This window comes from Erpetoichthys calabaricus, chromosome 11, assembly GCF_900747795.2.
Source record: "Erpetoichthys calabaricus chromosome 11, fErpCal1.3, whole genome shotgun sequence".
In the NCBI taxonomy this organism is placed as follows: domain Eukaryota; kingdom Metazoa; phylum Chordata; class Cladistia; order Polypteriformes; family Polypteridae; genus Erpetoichthys; species Erpetoichthys calabaricus.
In genome coordinates this window covers 3,632,348-3,652,875 of record NC_041404.2, presented here as the reverse complement: position 1 = coordinate 3,652,875, position 20,528 = coordinate 3,632,348, and the positions used below count along the sequence as shown (strand labels likewise).

Sequence of the window (20,528 nt, the reverse complement as noted above, 5' to 3'; positions counted from 1 at the left end):
GTCAAATATATTCCAAGGTATGCTGATATTTGCTTTCTTAGCCTATTATATAGTTTCCCTGTATGTAGTCCTCGTACTTAATTTAATTCTCTTTTTAAATATACTTATAAAATGTGTTACTTAGTAGGAAAATTGGAAAAAAATCTATTGAAATTCTGTAATAGGTTAACATTTGAAAAACATGTTTTCTTTATTAGGGTAATGTAAAACTCAGTACATATACTGATGATGTATCTTTCATTTCAACATTACAAAAATATTGAGGAAATTGTGAAAAAGTATGTGTACTATATACAGTATATGTGAATGTAACACTATGTTTTGTATTGCTGTGATGTCATTCAGACTAAAGGGAAACAAATGTTAGAGATGAGTATGCCACATTCATACAAAACTGGACTGTGGAGACATTAGACATTTTATTGATCAGTTTTGTTTAAATATGTTTAGTTTTTTCTGTTAAATGATACTGGTACATTAATATGTTTTATTTGCCATTTCTACTATACTGTAACTGATGATGCAAAAAAAAAACTTTCAACCCAAGACTATTTGTTGTTTGAAATTTTTATTTTCCTGTTCAACCTTGGATTCCCAAATTATTGCTGTTTTATAAAGACAGAAAAGTTTAGGTATATAAAATAAATTTATTTGAACTATTTTCTTTGCAGGTTTCGATATACTTTTGAAGTTTACTTGGTATCAGAAAAAGTATACCAGTTTGGGGTTGAAACTGCAGAAGCTTTGCATGGCTGGACAAATTGCATAGGAAAGGTATTAAAAAATTAAAATGATGGACAACATGCTCTTCTTTTGATCAGTTGTTTAATGGCATTAAGGGTTTAACCCAAACACACTGATTGCACCTGCAGTATCTGAAAGAGCTTTCACTATAAAGTAAAATATGATCTAAATTTACCAAAAACTGTATTTTTGCTTTAATAACATGGAAAATGTTCGTTGCTAAATCGTAATATGATTAGCCTAAAAGAAGATACTTTATTGCTTTTTCTATGCACGATTTGATTTTGTTACATACAGTAAACCATGCTAAGAGCAAATACATTTTCTATGTGTAATATATTTTTCAGTCTTTCTATTTACTTAGTTGACTTAAATCAGTTTAAGAGTTGCAGAGAACCTGAATGTGCACCAAAATCATCAGGCGTAATGCAAAAGCTAATCCTTAATGGATCATCATTCCATTGTGGAGCACAGTCATGCACATACCAGGCATTGTAACCCACACATCTTCAGGATGTAGAAGAAAAGTCAAAGAGGAAAACTCATATAGACACATGTGTTACCAATAAAACTTCCTTGATCACAAATAATGTAATGTCCGTGTTTGTTATTTGAAAATTATTAAAGGATAAGAAGCCAGTTTTAGCTGTAGTTCATTTTTCAGCATATTAACTTTGTGTGCATGTCTGACATTTTTCATACATTTAATGTATGGCGGGTAAGACTACTTCTGTTTTAGAGTTAGTTATATTTGGCAATAATGTCTTATTAAATGCCCTTTGCTTCACTTGTGCTTACAATGCTGGTATTACTTTATGATGCATTATTGAAATGCACCTGATTTAACATAACATAAATTTATTGCCAACTGGTTGTTACGGTATGTTTGTACTTCATACATAATCTCATTTTCTAGGAAATGACTTTATATTCTGCAAATGCTGAACTGTATTGAATCCTAAAACCAAAGCCTCTGTGAATGTAGTCAAAAAAGAAGGCATACTGCTGTAATATGCTTAATTTTTATTTAATAAAAATTGAAGGATAAAATATAAACTTATGTATTGTTAATAAACAGAGGTTTTCTTGAAATATAATTCAGAATTTTTTGGAGCAAATTTTGATGTCTTCCTTTACTTCAAACATGATCTGTCTTTTCACTTTGTCAGGCTTTTACACCCTTGAATTGCCACTGCCTGCTGGCCAGGGAGTTTGAACGAGTGGGCCAACTGAAATACAAAGCCATGCTTGATCCTGAGCAGTGGAAAGAAGGATACTTTGTGTTACAGAAATCTAATTTGTTCATTTGTCCTGGAAATGAAAAGGCTGCTGAAGACAGTGTGAATCTCAGGCGGCTGCAAGAATTAAGTAAGGACGTTAGAGTAACTAATTAGAAACTGTGTTTTAGTTAGAAATTGTGAAAAAATAAAAATGTTATTCATGTTTGTGTGATTTGTGTTTCTTTCAATTATGATTCAGTGTTGTAATAAATGCTTGTTGGGCTAACAATGTAAAGATATACTTTTGTTTTGCTAAGTATGTGACCGTATGTTTCATAGATTAGCATTTGTCTTTTGTAGGTGTTACCACACAAATGGAAAATAATGAAAAAAAAGATATTTTGGTGCTGGTAGAGAAAGGAAGGTGAGGTTTTATAATTTTTTTTCATTTAAGCATATCTCTTATTTCTTTTTTCTTATGCTTAATGACTTTGTACAAAAAGTAGATAATATATACTTTTTAAAGAGTTCCAACAAATCTCATTGTTTATGTAGATTATTCATCTCTCATAGTCTTAGAAAATATAGCACAAATACAGTAATGCACTGGTTGGTTAAAATTTATTATGGTGACAACATTATTCTTGTCATGCTGTGTGTTTGTTTTTACACAATTTGCCCTGAATTGCTTTATTATTTGGCCTTCAAAATAAGCTTTTGTCAAAACAGACAAAAATTTCACATTGTATTGCTATTAAGTACAGTGATCCCTCGCTATATTGCGCTTCGCCTTTCGCGGCTTCACTCGCGGATTTTATATGTAAGCATATTTAAATATATATCGCGGATTTTTTGCTGGTTCCCGGATTTCTGAGGACAATGGGTCTTTTAATTCCTGGTACATGCTTCCTCAGTTGGTTTGCCCAGTTGATTTCGTACAAGGGACGCTATTGGCAGATGGCTGAGAAGCTACCCAACTTACTTTTCTTTCTCTCTCTCTTGCGCTGACTATCTGTGATCCTGACGTAGGGGGTATGAGCAGGGGGGCTGTTCGCACACCTAGACGATACGGACACTCGTCTAAAAATGCTGAAAGATTATCTTCACGTTGCTACCTTCTGTGTGCAGCTTTTAAGTATGCTGCACGGTGCTTCGCATACTTAAAAGCTCAAAGGGCACGTATTGATTTTTGACTTTGTTTTTCTCTCTCTCTCTCTCTCTCTGCACCTGACGGAGGGGGTGTGAGCTGCCGCCTTCAACAGCTTTGTGCCGCGGTGCTTCACATACTTAAAAGCCAAACAGCCCTATTGATTTGTTTGCTTTCCTCTCTGTTTCCTTTGAAGAGGAAGATATGTTTACATTCTTTTAATTGTGAGACAGAACTGTCATCTCTGTCTTGTCATGGAGCACAGTTTAAACTTTTGAAAAAGAGACAAATGTTTGTTTGCAGTGTTTGAATAACGTTCCTGTCTCTCTACAACCTCCTGTGTTTCTGCGCAAATCTGTGACCCAAGCATGACAATATAAAAATAACCATATAAACATACGGTTTCTACTTCGCGGATTTTCTTATTTCGCGGGTGGCTCTGGAACGCAACCCCCGCGATGGAGGAGGGATTACTGTATATACAATATCAGAGGCTTAGATAATTTATCTGTTTGTTTATACTCTTTTATAACATTCTTTCTTGTCTAATTTCCTCTGTCTTCCACCATTCATTCAAGTTTTGCCACTATATTTAAAGAAATAAATTAGTTTATCTATGTGCGAGTGTGTCCACGTGGACTGCTTTTAGAAAAAAACTAAAGCTGCCACCTGCTAGCTTCAAGCTACTTTGCATCATTTTCTGTTTATTTACAGTTTGGTCAAATTGTATAAAATGCTTCTTGCAATATAGTTCATGAAAAACATATTGCCTTATGCCAAAATTATGGAAAAATCATGTTCTGTTATTCATAATCTGTTACAGAAAAAAAAACTAATTCAAACAGGTCTTAAAGTTGTACTAATTACTTGCTATATGACTTTAGAACACTGCATCTCCAGGGAATGGCCCGGGTTGATTTTTCACTGTGGTACCAGGACATCCAGACTGCAGCAGGAGGAAAGGGGAATGCACTTCGAGACCAACAACTCAGTCGAAATGATATCCCTATCATAGTAGACAGCTGTATTGCATTTATTACACAGTATGGTAAGCAAACACATAATAAACTGTTCTTGTGATGATTATACAGTATACAGTATTTACCTAAGTAATATTCAACATTCATGAGTTGTCACTGAGAGGCAGCAACACAGCCTTCCTGTTATATAAGGGCAGATAATCTTTCACATGAATTTTACGATCACCAATTAATGTAATTTGTCTGTAGATGTTATGCCAATATTTCTGGTAGATTTACCTGTTCTGGTAACTTATGTAGAACTGTAAAAGTCTATATATATTCATACTCAAATAAACTACATCCAGTAGTACTCCTGATGATAGCTGAGATATGTGAAATGCATAGTAGAAATAACCAAAAGCTCAATTAGAATTAAACCAATAGACATAAAGAGCAATATAGATTAACAAATCAGGACTGAGTGGGGAGAAAAATCATTTCATTTGAATCCATTTACAGTTTAGTTTGGTAATGCAGTATTTAATGTAACCAGTAATTGTAACTTACTAAAAACAAAATTCTTCCAAGTCAACTTTATTAAAACATATGTCATATTTTTATTTTATTTTCTGTCATGCAAAAATTTTAAATAAAACCTGTTTTTCACATTACTAACTTACTTTCTTAAACAATAACTGTTATTTAACCAGGCCTTAGACATGAAGGAATCTACAGAAAAAATGGAGCCAAATCAAGAATTAAACTTCTCATGGATGAATTTCGGCAGGATGCAAGAAATGTTAGGCTGCGCATTGGTGACAACTTTATTGAAGATGTGACAGATGTACTTAAGAGATTCTTCAGGGAAATTGATGATCCAGTATTTATGGCTGAACTCCATCCACTGTGGCAAGAAGCTGCTGGTAATGATGCCTAATTGTGTTCGTAAATGGCGTTCTTTATTGTGCAGTCTTGTTTCATGTTTTAACGACTCTTTTATCTGTTTCATTAAAGTGTGTATATGAAATTGTATCCTCTAAACTATTCTGTGAGACGTTTGCTTAATGTTTCAGTGTGTTTGTTTATCTAAAATATAATGTGGTTTGTCTGCTTGTATACAGTGTGCTTTGTGAGTTTCATTTCACCTCAGTTTGTGCTTATAAAATGTAATTCTATGGTTAACACTCTATATAATATTACATATCGAGTGTAATCAGACTGAAACAAAATAAGTTGCAATAAGGGTACAAATATGATGCTGAACATGCAAAAAAAAAAAACAAAATGTGCAAATGTTCACTGTAAAGTACATAGTAAAGTACATACTGCTTATACATATAACTACATTTTTTAAATCCATCCATCCATCCATTATCCAACCTACTATATCCTAACTACAGGGTCACGGCGGTCTGCTGGAGCCAATCCCAGCCAACACAGGACGCAAGGCAGGAAACAAACCCCAGGCAGGGCGCCAGCCCACCACAACATTTTTAATATTATACATATAATTACATTTTTAATATTAATAAGATTGTTAAAAATAAAAAAATTTAGTCCTAGAATCCAGCTGTCTGCCCAAGGCCAGCTGATTGTATCTTGGCTTAGATAATAACAGTTTCAGTAGGATATCCCGACAATGTACTCGATCACAAAACGTGGAAAAGAAAAAGAGAATGTGAAAGACACAGTAACAGAAATACTATCATTGCAACAAACAACATGAACACCATTACTGTGCTATTTCCTTGAAGACTTTAGCAGATGAGTCACTTATAATATTTTGTAAATAAATCATTTCACATTTTCTGACACTATTTCTAAAGCTTCTCCCTTCTACACCAGTTTTACTCACCCTTGAAACTTTAAGCAAGTCTGCATCTTGAAATGTTAATAAGTTCTGATAGATAGGAGGATACTAAACCATTTGACACTTTGTATGCCAAAAAGAAATATTAAAAACTGGTCTAAAATTAACTGGAAGCTAGAGTAGTGATTTAAGATCTGAACTTATATGGTCATGCTTAGTTATAGTTATGATCCTTGTTTGAAGTAACTGTAGACATGTGAGCCAAAGGTTCGAGCGGCCAGACAATAAAGCATTGCAATAATAAATTGTGCTTGAAACAGATGTATGAACTGAGATCACCTTAATTATATGTTTGATTCCTGAAAAAGTGAAATGAACCAGGATAACTAGAATTATTCAAGAACATTTTATTACTTTGTAAAGTGCTTTATTCATGTGCTTGTTTTGGAAGATGTTTTGGAAGTGAAAAATGAGTAAATGATTAACTCTTTTGAGCATTCTTAAGCATTGCAAAGGTGCCATATAATGTTTTATATTTCCTCAGAGATTCCTCAAAAGTTGCGTCGCTTGGAGAGGTACAAAGATCTCATTCGAAGTCTGCCTAGGGTCAACAGAACAACTCTCGCCGCACTTATTGGTCATCTTTACAGGTGAGCATTAAAAAGTGTATATTTAAAGGGCATTGCAGCACCACAATTAATTAATTTGTGATAATAATATACAGAGGATAAGTATGTATAAGTGTCTTTATGGATTGAATTCTGCATTATGTTTGTATAAAATACTAGGTGATTTGCTTTGTTTTTACTTTCTCGTATACAAAGTACACGGAAAGTATTGTAATCATCCAAGAATTCGATGCCGAGATTTTGATGAATCTTGACATTTTAGACAACAACAACAACATTTATTTATATAGCACATTTTCATACAAAAAAGTAGCTCAAAGTGCTTTATATAATGAAGAAAAGAAAAATAAAAGACAAAATAAGAAATTTAAAATAAGACAACATTAGTTAACATTGAAAAAGAGTAAGGTCCGATGGCCAGGGGGGACAGAAAAAACAAAAAAAAAACTCCAGATGGCTGGAGAAAAAAAATAAAATCTGCAGGGGTTCCATGCCACGAGACCGCCCAGCCCCTCTGGGCATTCTACCTAACATAAATGAAATAGTCCTCTTTGTATTTAGGGTTCTCACGGAAGGACTTGATGATGATGGTCATGCAGACTTCTGGCTTTTAATCCATCACTGTTGGAACATCACGGTGCTTTGAGTAGATGGTGGTGGCGCAAGGAAACAGAAGAGAGAGTAGGGGTTAGTACAGATTTTAGAGCCACCATGAATAGTTATTATAATGAATTGGATATATAAAGTATCAGGATTAAATTACAGTGAACTTATGAGAAGGCCATGTTAAAATAATGTGTTTTCAGCAGTTTTTTGAAGTTTTCCAGTGTATTAGCCTGCCAATGGCAGGCTATTCCAGATTTTAGGTGCATAACAGCAGAAGGCCGTCTCACCACTTCTTTTAAGTTTTGCTCTTGGAATTCTAAGGAGACACTCATTTGAGGATCTGAGGTTGCGATTTGGAATATAAGATGTCAGACATTCTAATATATAAGATGGGGCAAGATTATTTAAGGCTTTATAAACCATAAGCAGAATTTTAAAATCAAGCCTGAATGACATAGGTACCCAGTGTAGTGACATCAAAACTGGAGAAATGTGCTCAGATTTTCTTTTCCTGGTTAGGATTCTAGCAGCTGCATTCTGCACTAGTTGCAAACGATTTCTGTCTTTTTTGGGTATTCCTGAGAGGATTGCCTTACAGTAATCTAGTCGACTGAAAACAAACGCGTGGACTAATTTCTCAGTATCTTTCAAAGATAAAAGAGGTCTAATGTTTGCTATGTTTCTTAAGTAAAAAAATGCTGTCCTAGTGATCTGATTAATATGCGATTTAAAATTCAGATTACAGTCAACGGTTACCCCTAAGCTTTTTACCTCCGTCTTGACTTTTAATCCTAATGTATCCAGTTTATTTCTAATAGCCTCATTGTATCCATTATTGTCAATCAGTAAGATTTCAGTTTTCTCTTTATTTGGCTTGAGAAAGTTACTATTCATCCATTCAGAAATACAAGTCAGACATTGTGTTAGTGAATCAAGAGAATCGGGGTCATCAGGTGCTATTGATGAATACAGCTGTGTGTCATCATCATAGCTGTGGTAGCTCACGTTGTGCCCTGAGATAATCTGACTTAACGGAAGCATGTAGATTGAGAAGAGAAGCGGACCCAGGATAGAGCCTTGTGGAACACCATATAGGATATCATGTGTCTTTGAGTTGTAATTACCACAACTAACAAAGAATTTTCTCCCTGCCAGGTAGGATTCAAACCAATTTAAGACACTGCCAGAGAGGCCCACCCATTGACTAAGGCAAATTCTGAGAATATTATGATCAATGGTGTCAAATGCAGTTTCTGTGCTGTGATTTGTTCTAAAACCTGACTGAAATTTATCAAGAATAGCATGTTTATTGAGGTGGTCATTTAACTGCATAATGACTGCCTCCTCTAGAATTTTACTTAAGAAAGGCAGGTTAGAGATGGGTCTAAAATTTTCAATAGCAGAGGGGTCAAGATTATTTTTCTTAAGTAGGGGCTTAACTACAGTGGTCTTAAGACAGTCTGGGAAGACCCCCGTATCTAATGATGAATTTACTTAGACCTCCCTGACTTTGTCGTATACGAAGTATAGGGAACGTATTGGAATCCTCCAAAAATTCCATTTCTAGATTTTGATGAATCTCAATGTTTTAGACCTCCCTGAGTCCGAAAATACCATTTTTGGAATTATGTCTGAATGTGTATGTAAACATGATAACTTGAGAATGCTTAGGTCATCCAAATTTTGCATACACGTATTAGGTACAAAACGTAGATTTCTATGAACTTTTGGGCTATTTCCACTAACCGGAAGTGGTACATCACCTTTTATTCATGCAGCTGCAGAGTCCGATTTATTCAACTTTACTTTTATAATAATTGTTCAATATATTCTTAATTTGATTTGATTTGTTGTTCATGGTTCTTTAATCTAGATAATATAAAAATATAATCATTGTCTTGTGGTTTATTCCTCAATTATCCATCCCCATATCTGAGTATACGAGAAAGTCTAGGGGAGACCACTGACAATTTTTTTAAGTTTACGTTTTGTCTGATTGAAAACACCGTTTCTTCTAGCAGAACTTTTTCCATTTCCTTAATATGTTTTTAAGAGTAAAAAAAAACAGATTGTATTTCTAAATCTAACCTATTTCATTGTGTGTTCTCATATTATATCTCAGAGTACAGAAATGTGCAGATTTGAATCAAATGTGCACCAAGAATTTGTCCTTACTGTTTGCACCTAGTCTGTTCCAGACTGATGGAAAAGGTGAACATGAGGTGAAGATTGTGGAAGATCTAATTGACAATTACCTATATGTTTTCAATGTGAGTAAATATATATTGGAAGGGTTGTTTACTTTGAAGTCTTTTAAATCTTGTTTACCATTAGGAAAAAGTACACAGAAACATCCAATACAGATTTAGAGTGGAGTAAGGACCAAGCTGTACCCTTTTAACAGAAGCAGATCTACCATCAGCACATTCCAGGTGCACGCCCAGGGGCCCTTAATGGCAAGGGGCCTTTTCTTCTTGCACCCCATGCCCCCCACCCTTCTTTGCTGAAACAATCAATTATACATTGGCATTGCAAGATATAAATGGACTAATGATAAAAACAAGTGATATGCTGTTACAGGTGCTATGATTGTGCTTTCTGTTTTTCCGTTAAGGCTACATTGTTGGGGTTGATGTAAGTTTAAAAGAAATAGCAGCCACATTAATTAAAATAAGAAAACTATGCATTCAAAGTAAACAATGTGACATACCCTGTCAGAAGGAGGTGAAAATGACTGACTTTAAGAGAGCTGATAACAAACAGGCTGCATAACGTCCAACTTCTGACTGTATGTCTAAACAAATAACTAAATTAAGTTAACATTACTCTAATTCTAAATGCAAAAATGCCCAGCTAATATATAGCCACAGAATTTTAACACAGAGTATATTCATAGACCCCAGGACTTACTGTATCTATTATTATTTATTATTATTATTATTTCACTGCACTTATGCTATAATGTGTTTTAGGATAGAATACTGCATCATGCAGCTTAATATTTGCTTCTACACTTGTAAGGAACAACATTCAAGTTTGTAAGAGAACAATAACAGCTTCTGACATTTAAAATTTTCATTTGAGAATAGTGACAAGTTTCCTACAATGAAATAAATATGGCATATTTTTGAAAATAGCTCAATTTTTGCAAGTCTTAACTTTGTTAAAGTTGAGTATGATATGTTAGGTTACACTTCTATTTTATTCCATGGTAAAGCAAATTTAAACTAACAAAAATGTGGCCTTAAAGTGTAATGCTCTCATAAAACTCCTAAATAGTATACAGAGAGATCACCTAATACCTCTTTGCAGGCTGTGGCTAAGACATTTACACACATTGTTTTCTGAAAAAAGTTACTCTTTCAGATTTTCAGAATCTATGCATATTTCCGACAATGAGTGATGTTGCATTTTCACCCATAAATAATTAAGCTCTATATTAAGTCTAAAGTCTCTGTTTTGGTAAAGTAATTGCCCCCGCTATTCAGTGATTGGTTGAACCCCCTTTAATTTCAATAGCTGAAACTCTTTTTTTATGTTTGTGAATATGTAATGTTGAGATTTTACATGATCTTTCCAAAATTTTGCATTTCTCATTTTCAACCTTTCTGTTGTGGTCGTTTTTTTTTTTTTTTGGTTAATCGTACTTATAAAAAGACTGACACAAATTGTTATTTTAGATCGATGAAGAGCAAGTAAACCAAATGGAATTGGAGATAAGCCTTATTACAACTTGGAAAGATGTGCAGGTACAGGTTTTATTCTGATTATTTTACACCAGTAACGGCGTACTGCACGATAACGTGCAGTGAACACACTTGACTTGAGCATTCATAGTTTTCATCCTCATTCTCTGTCTCTGTTTAGCATTCGTTTGCTCAGAATTTGCTTCCTGAGCAGCTGTTCTTTTCTCCACCCTAGCTTCCCGCTGCTTCTCTTATTTCATCGGCATCTTTTCACGTTAAAACTGATTAAGTCAGTGTTTGTGTTGCAATTACGTTTTTCTTAATTTTTTAGCTAAGCCCAGCACTTAAGTCTTCAACCTGCCTCAAGAATGATTTAAGATATGATGAGGTAGGGGAAGTGACCGCGAAGGTGGTAGGGAATGAGAACGATGCACTTACCCATGTGCCGCATGGCCGCCCTGCTGTGCGCAGCCGAGAGATGATTCTACAATAAAATAAAATAAAAATAAAAAGAGTAATAAAAACCATCACCTGAAAGCAGATAGTAGACGTCACGTAGTATATAGGTGAAACGGTTTGTGAGCTACAGGTGATTTAAAATCCTGGACAGACAAACGAACAGCCACAGTGGCATATTACAGTGGTGTGAAAAACTATTTGCCCCCTTCCTGATTTCTTATTCTTTTGCATGTTTGTCACACAAAATGTTTCTGATCATCAAACACATTTAACCATTAGTCAAATATAACACAAGTAAACACAAAATGCAGTTTGTAAATGGTGGTTTTTATTATTTAGGGAGAAAAAAAAATCCAAACCTACATGGCCCTGTGTGAAAAAGTAATTGCCCCCTGAACCTAATAACTGGTTGGGCCACCCTTAGCAGCAATAACTGCAATCAAGCGTTTGCGATAACTTGCAATGAGTCTTTTACAGCGCTCTGGAGGAATTTTGGCCCACTCATCTTTGCAAAATTGTTGTAATTCAGCTTTATTTGAGGGTTTTCTAGCATGAACCGCCTTTTTAAGGTCATGCCATAGCATCTCAATTGGATTCAGGTCAGGACTTTGACTAGGCCACTCCAAAGTCTTCATTTTGTTTTTCTTCAGCCATTCAGAGGTGGATTTGCTGGTGTGTTTTGGGTCATTGTCCTGTTGCAGCACCCAAGATCGCTTCAGCTTGAGTTGACGAACAGATGGCCGGACATTCTCCTTCAGGATTTTTTGGTAGACAGTAGAATTCATGGTTCCATCTATCACAGCAAGCCTTCCAGGTCCTGAAGCAGCAAAACAACCCCAGACCATCACACTACCACCACCATATTTTACTGTTGGTATGATGTTCTTTTTCTGAAATGCTGTGTTCCTTTTACGCCAGATGTAACGGGACATTTGCCTTCCAAAAAGTTCAACTTTTGTCTCATCAGTCCACAAGGTATTTTCCCAAAAGTCTTGGCAATCATTGAGATGCTTCTTAGCAAAATTGAGACGAGCCCTAATGTTCTTTTTGCTTAACAGTGGTTTGCGTCTTGGAAATCTGCCATGCAGGCCGTTTTTGCCCAGTCTCTTTCTTATGGTGGAGTCGTGAACACTGACCTTAATTGAGGCAAGTGAGGCCTGCAGTTCTTTAGACGTTGTCCTGGGGTCTTTTGTGACCTCTTGGATGAGTCGTCTCTGCGCTCTTGGGGTAATTTTTGTCGGCCGGCCACTCCTGGGAAGGTTCACCACTGTTCCATGTTTTTGCCATTTGTGGATAATGGCTCTCACTGTGGTTCGCTGGAGTCCCAAAGCTTTAGAAATGGCTTTATAACCTTTACCAGACTGATAGATCTCAATTACTTCTGTTCTCATTTGTTGCTGAATTTCTTTGGATCTTGGCATGATGTCTAGCTTTTGAGGTGCTTTTGGTCTACTTCTCTGTGTCATACAGCAGGGGTCCCCAACCACCGGTCCGCGACCCACTACCGGGCCGCAGCCGTCTGACAGCCGGGCCGCAAGAGAACTGCCGGCAACGGAGACTCACTCGGACTTTTCAGAACGCTTGGCGGGCGGGGCTTTGCAGCGGTGCAGAGAGAGGAGAGAGACCGAGGTGAGAGAGTATTACAACAAAGTATTGTTACGGTCCCGACAGTTTCCCCATATGACACGAGTCTATAGAAATCGCGTTACTACGAAGTACATTCAAGAGATGCTTTCATTACAACGAAGTGACCTTGAAATGCCTGAATGAATCATCCACAGAGCAGTTAGATCTGTGGTCACAGCTCAGATGTGCACGTTTGCACAACGATCCCCAAACAGAAACATTGTAAAAAAAATTCTTTCTTCGAACTTTCCTCGTACTGTTTTTTTTTGCTGTTTTTGTTTTCTGTGGTTTTCAGTGATACCTTTTGCTTATTGCTTGTCAACATTTGAAAAACATCCATTGGAATTTAACTCATTGTCACCCTCCTATAGAAACGGCAGACACGAAAAAAACGATAGCAGTGTTAATGTTTCTGATGTGCAATCTGTTGGAATGGCAAATGCAAAGGATATGTCTTTGTTATATGCAAAAAAAGAAGAAAAATCTCAGGTTGCAAACGTATGCGAACTGCTTAATAACTTAATAATAAAAGAAATGTTATGTAAATTGTGTATAAAATTGCCCTAAAACCCCCCAAAACCGGTCCGTGGAAAAATTGGCATCTAAGAAAGTGGTCCTTGCTGTCAAAAAGGTTGGGGACCACTGATATACAGTATAAAGAAGAATAGTAAAGTTATTTCCACCACAAGAGGGCTCCATTGCAACACTCTGCAGGCTTTGTTCTCTCTTTACATAGAATTCTGTTTAACACACTTAAATCAGGCATCATTCATTTAGTGATTGCACCCACTATGTCTTATCATTCTGATTAGTATGATGCTTATAAGTGAATGGTTAATTTATCCTATTACAAATTATTTCTATTCATCCATTTTCTGTATGTTTTTTTTTCAAAGCTAGAATCTTCTCTAACTAGTAACAGGAATAAGACAAGAATCAATCCCAGTCAAGATGCCAGCCTGTTGATTGACTTACTGATTTGTACACCCATTCTAACTCACATTGGGCTAGTTTTGAGCCTCCAGAGAATTTACTATTGCTACCTATAGAATATGGGGCTAGGCAAAACCCACACTGACAGAAGAATTTCATGCAAACTTCTAACAGATAATGACTGTTGTGGGCATATTGTCATTTACAACAAACATTTATAGTTTAATCTTTTTAAGTGTTGAAATATTACCGCTATAAATGATTTATGATTTATGTATTTTGTATTTTTTTTTCTTTGTAGTTATCTCAAGCAGGAGATCTAATCATTGAAGTGTATTTGGAGAAAAGGTTACCAGATTGCTGCATCACCCTAAAAGTAAGAGAAGCATTTTTATTAGATTATAATTTTTATTCAGGCAAAATATGCACATTTTAGTGAACGTATATAGTTTTTAGGACTGGTTTACTTTAATTCAGGCACTTTTGTATGTCCTGTTGTAAAAGGGCTGCCTACAGTAGCATGTGTTTCCATTATACAACAAAAAAAAAAAAAAAAAATATATATATATATATATATATATATATATATATATATATATATAGCATGGGTGAATCCTTAAGAAGAGTCTCCTCAAACAAATATTTGCATAAAACGTTAGAAAAGAGCAATACCAGATTCTCCAAATGGGGAAAAAAATTACTGTACATAAATACAGTACACACATATTTAGTACCAAGAAAGTTCACTGAGTGCTCCAAACAGACTAAACTTAAATATGCCTTTATTCTGTATGATCATCCTGGTGATTGTAATATTGAACAACATATCCAGTCAAACGATAACAATTACCAGAGACAATGAATCTGGAACAGGGTTATGATATAGAGAAGATGTTTTATTTACATATGTCTGTAAGTTTATTGGTAAGTCAAATGCAGTGTAACTAAACAACATACATTGCAGGTCAAAACCACACCCACAGTCAAACAATTTGGAATCATCCGATAACCAAATATGCATGTATTTGTGTTCGGTTTATTATTTAATGTACTAGATTTGCTAAAGAAGAATATTTCCATCCATCCATTTTCCAACCCGCTGAATCCGAACACAGGGTCATGGGGGTCTGCTGGAGCCAATCCCAGCCAACACAGGGCACAAGGCAGGAACCAATCCCGGGCAGGGTGCCAACCCACCGCAGGACACACACAAACACACCCACACACCAAGCACACACTAGGGCCAATTTAGAATCGCCAATCCACCTAACCTGCATGTCTTTGGACTGTGGGAGGAAACCGGAGCGCCCGGAGGAAACCCACGCAGACACGGGGAGAACATGCAAACTCCACGCAGGGAGGACCCGGGAAGCGAACCCAGGTCCCCAGATCTCCCAACTGCGAGGCAGCAGCGCTACCCACTGCGCCACTGTGCCGCCCAAGAATATTTCCCTTGAGCTTATTATTATTATTTATTATAATTATTAATTAGTCTGTGATGTTCATTCCTTTAACAAAACACTGCACACATTTGTGTTGGTCATTTTGAAAAAGGTGCATGTGGAGTGGTGGCTCTGGGGCTAGGGATCTGCACTGGCAATTGGAAGGTTGCTGGTTCAAATCCCATAAATGCCAAAAGGGACTCTGCTCTGTTGGGCCCTTGAGCAAGACCCTTAACCTGCAATTGCTGAGTGCTTTGAGTAGTGAGGTTTACGCTATATAAATGCAAAGAATTATTATTATTATAAATCAGGATTTTGCCTTTTCACTAACTAAAGAACTATAGCAACACTACACTTGGTTTGCCATATTTATTTATTTATAATGTAAAAAATATAACATCATAATAAGGTGCTAATTGGAAAACAATCCTCTAGTAACACTGTGTTCATGTATAAACAAGTCCGAAAAAAATGAAAACTTTCCTAACATTAAAATTTAGTGTATATTTAATACATGATAAATCCATTAATTTTAAATTCTGTTGTAATTTAAATTACTGTTTGTAACAGTGTATAGATAAACAAACATGAATGTAGATTGAGCTCTTTATTACTACTGCATAATGCTTATTAACAGATGAATTGGAACCTTACGCACACACAACGTTTTCCAAGTGAACTTCTGTATGTCAAGGCTAACAGTACACTGCCTTAAGGGATTAGAAGGCGTCTTCAATCTGCATTTCATTTTAGGATGTGTGCAATCATAATTAGCATTCAGAGAATTACCCCATTATGTCCTCTAGGTGTCGCCCACAATGAGCGCTGAAGAGCTGACTAATCAAGTCCTATACTTGAGGAATATACCAGCCTGCGATAAAGACATTTGGATAACCTTTGAAGCCATAGAATGTGGAGAGCTTGGTGAGTAGGTATAACTAGCATTTTACCTGGATCTGGTACAATGTACAGTAGCATAGTTTAGTGCTGTTCTGGCTACTTTATTTTACAAATGTATATTACTGATGTTGTTTCATTTGAAACTCTTTAAGTTCAATTCATTGGACGCGAAAGATTTTTTTTCCATTCTAATTACTGAAGGTTGTTTTGTTAATATTTTATTCACAGAAAGACCCCTTCACCCTAAAGAGAAGGTTCTGGAGCAGGCTTTGCAATGGTGTAAGCTTCCTGTGCCCAGCTCAGCTTATCTAGTTGTTAAGAAGATTCCAAGTATTACAGCTATTGATATTTTTACTGGTAAGTATACTTAAAAAAAGCAAATAAAGTATGTTAGCTAATAATGCTTGAATGTATTCACAGGTCAGGCTTCTTTCCTCTTTTGACCCTCAATTGGAAAGAGAGGGTCCAGAAAACAAATTGGTGAATCACCTTTGAGCGCAAGCCAGGAACTAGCCATATACAGGGTGAATATCTATCACTCATAGTGGCCCAATTTAGAGTCACCATTCATTAGATTATAAATATAGTAACATTTTCAAAAAGTATTAGGCATTTCCTTACCTTCTGACCTTAAGCTTTAGTATATACCCTGTAAGACATCTATAGAAAAACACGTGTTTTCTAATAGTGCTGTTTTTGAGGAAGGCTAAAAGACTGCATTAAGAAAGGGTGAGTGAACTTCAAAATGTTTAATTCACAGAATAAAAAATTACAATAAGTATTCCATGTTTATAATGTACTTAGTAAGGGGCTATGTCAATGTGTATCTGCAAAAGAAAACAAATTAACTGTTATTACCACAGACACAAAGTGTGTCCTTCAACATTATTATGAATCTGAGTGTTTGGTTTTCTCAGCTCTGATTTGTTTAATTTTCAGACTGTTGCTTCTTGTTATTTATACATTTTTTAATATTTTTCTGATGTCACAGTTTTGTGCTTTGTTTTTAGTGTGGTCTCACTATTATGTGACAAGCTTTGTGCAGCAATGGCCATTTTGTTTACAGTTGCTAAGGCTATTACTGGGCATGTGATGTGGAGGTCATGTGATATATTGTGTCATCACACCCTACCTATATAAGACAGTGGCACACTGTACTATGCTTTTAGATCCTCTTCTTTAAACTAACTTTTCTCTTTAGTGTATAGGGAACTAGCAGGCAGTTATGAGAAGGTTTTAATGTGAGGACTTTTACCCTAGTATTCTAACTTCGACTTTTTGTTTACCATTTTAGACCTTGATGTACATGTCGTTGTCTTTATTCGTATTCTGTCCTCTGCTTGTTTAATAACTTGTTTCCTGCCTGCTCAAATTAGCTATTTTTCTACACAACCAAAACACTGGGTCTCTAATGTTCTTTTCTTTTTTTAATGGGAGAGTAACCTTTACCTTATTTCTATATTTGTTAGTATAATGTGCTAGAAAACTAGATTCTCAGAATTGGTATTGGTTTTTTCATGGTAAACCTTGCTTTTAAGGCTGGTGCAGCATGTGCTTCAATTATGTAATTATGTTTTTTTTTACTTATTTGCTGCTTGAATAAAATTATAAATTGTAAAAATGTAAAAAAATATTAGTCAAAATGAAACTGAATCCTAAATATAACTAAAATGAAATATACCAAATTATTAAGAGATAGGTAGACCGACCGACCAACCTTTTGTCCCAACGTGGACATTTGGATTTTTACATAAGCTCTTTAAATAAATAAATAAATAAATAAGTAAACATATATAGACACACATGCACACTATGATCTGAACACACACCAGAATGACTAACAAGAAAGGAAACCTATGACTTGTCAGTCACAGTCACAGTGAGGCACTATGCAAGCGTATTGCTATTGGTATAAAGGAGCCCCAGTAGTATTTCATGACACACTTTAGATGACTAATTCATTGGCTAAAGATACTCAGTTTTAGTTTGTCAGAAAGAGGATATACAGCATTGTTCATAGTGGCATTCAGTTTTGGTTCAATTTTCTCCTTTATGCTACCTCCAGAGGGTCCAGAGTGTGCCTCATAATTGAGCCTGCCCTTTTAATTAGATTTCTTCAGCCAGTAAAATGCTGTCTGTTTATGCTTTATTTTGTATCGCAGGATATAAGAATGATGTTGTGAAGGGTGGGATGCTGAAGTGTCGAGAGGAGCCACCCAAGCTTCTGCAAGGAAACAAGTTTCAAGAGCGACTTTTCCAAATTAGAGATCGCAAACTTCTGCTACTAAAAGATAAGAAGGTGGAAATTCTGATCAGTCTTTAATATTTTTTTATTTTCAGTATAACAAATTTTGATTTTCTCAGCCTGTAGAGTAAACGTTTACATGCTACATGTGCAGTTGTCTAGAAGGGTAAATACTTTTAAGTAGTTAGAGTAGATTAAGTTTCAAGGTACAATATCTCATAAAATCATCTTTGGTACAGCCTATCAACTATTGTTTACTCAGTATATTTGCACATCAGTAAAGCTCTCAGTTTTACCTTCAGTTTCTAAGTGACTCGTTTTAAGTAAGACTACTTAATATGTATGCCTGTAAACCTTTTTACATAACAGACATTGGTTTGATTTATTGTTAGAGGCAAAATACTTTCACAGTGTCCATTCTACAAGAATACATTAATACTATCTCCTGATCAGAGGTGCAGAATACTTTTGTGGGTATACTGAATTTTTAGATTCAAACCTTTAATGAGCAGTTGCTCAAAGAATCTTAATACATAATTCGCCTGCCTCCTCACTCACTCACTAAGAGGTCTATCATCGACCACATCCTACCACTGAGCAGGTTCTGTGCAACATTTGTCAATTTTTGTAAATTGTTTGACTCGGTTAATCAAGCTGCCCTGTGGGACATCCTGAGACTTCACAGGATCTCCACGAAGTTGCTGGATATCATGGCCGGCCTGTACACTGGTACTGTGAGTGCTGTGCAGAGTGGAGGCAGAACCTCAGAATTTTTCCCAGTAGAATCTGGCGTTCAACAGGGGTATGTTCTTGCTCCTATTCTGTTCAATGCTTGCATGGACTGGCTGTTTCAGAGTCATGGGGTCCAGCAGTTGTTGGGCATCTATGAGGAAACAGAGATTAACTGATCTTGACTTTGCCGACGATGCTGTGATCTTCGTGGAGTCAATGGAGGCTCTGATCAAGGCTCTCAAGAGACTGAGCGAGGAGTCTGAGTGTCTGGGCTTGCAAGTGTCCTGGATAAAAACCAAGATCCAGGCCTTTAATGACATCTTGGGCACAGCCATCAGCAGTGTGTCTGTCTGTCATGTGACTCTTCCTATGAAGTCAGTCGATGGAGTGGGAGAGCATGGGGGGGTGGGGGCATGAGGTCGCTGGAAATGGGTGTGTGGCGCCACCGATATCTTTGCAAAAGGACGAAGGTCCAAGTTTTTAGAGTACTAGTGCTTCCTTTTTTGCTATATGGTTGCGAGACATCGACGCCATCCAGTGACTTGAGATGAAGACTGGACTCATTTGGTACTGTGTCTCTTTGGAGAATACTTGGGTACAACTTTGGTCGATACTGATTTGACTTTGTGCCGAACAAGTGGTGATTGATGAAGTCCCAAATGATGCAAATTATCTGCACTGTGAGAGAGCATTAGTTATGGCATTACGGCCATGTGGAGTGATTCCACAATGATGATCAGGCTTGTAGGAGTCTCATTGCTGAAGACCCGTGTGGCTGGACCAGGCCAAGGGGATACCCACGTAACACCTAGCTGCGGCAGGTAGATGATCATTTCCAGTGGATGGCGCTGGACTGTGTGTCTGCCTAGGGGGTTGCCAGCTGGGATCCAAAGCTATTTTGTTGTGTGGTGGATGCAGCAATGCACTGTACCAGTACATGCTCCCCAATCTGACTTGACTTGAACTTTGAATTAATGCTGAAAGCCTACACTTCAATCATGTAATGATTTCTTTGTTTCAAATCCATCATGGTGTCATACAAACCCAAAATTATGTCACTGTCAAAATAATTATGAACCTAATTGTAAATTACAGTGGGGCAAAAAAGTATTTAGTCAGCCACCAATTGTGCAAGTTCTCCTACTTAAAAAGATGAGAGAGGCCTGTAATTTTCATCATAGGTATACCTCAACTATGAGAGACAAAATGAGAACAAAAAAATCCAGAAAATTACATTGTGTGATTTTTGAAGAATTTATTTGCAAAATAAGGTGGAAAAAAAGTATTTGACAGCTCTTTGGTCTTGGCCATAGTGGAGTTTGGAGTGTGACTGTTTGAGGTTGTGGACAGGTGTCTTTTATATTGATAACGAGTTCAAACAGGTGCC

General features: G+C 36.3%; 1 protein-coding gene across 1 annotated transcript in view; it reads left to right on the top strand.

The window, feature by feature from the left end:
- The window catches only part of arap3 (ArfGAP with RhoGAP domain, ankyrin repeat and PH domain 3), a 199,173-nt gene that overhangs the window by 163,810 nt on the left and 14,835 nt on the right, over positions 1-20,528 (top strand). The window contains exons 18-29 of the mRNA XM_028812615.2: positions 672-774; positions 1,914-2,112; positions 2,325-2,388; positions 3,996-4,159; positions 4,784-4,996; positions 6,428-6,533; positions 9,241-9,388; positions 10,799-10,867; positions 14,124-14,198; positions 16,071-16,188; positions 16,393-16,521; positions 18,327-18,463. Of these exons, the coding sequence (XP_028668448.2) occupies positions 672-774; positions 1,914-2,112; positions 2,325-2,388; positions 3,996-4,159; positions 4,784-4,996; positions 6,428-6,533; positions 9,241-9,388; positions 10,799-10,867; positions 14,124-14,198; positions 16,071-16,188; positions 16,393-16,521; positions 18,327-18,463 (1,525 nt within the window). The remainder of the gene's footprint in view (positions 1-671; positions 775-1,913; positions 2,113-2,324; positions 2,389-3,995; positions 4,160-4,783; positions 4,997-6,427; positions 6,534-9,240; positions 9,389-10,798; positions 10,868-14,123; positions 14,199-16,070; positions 16,189-16,392; positions 16,522-18,326; positions 18,464-20,528) is intronic.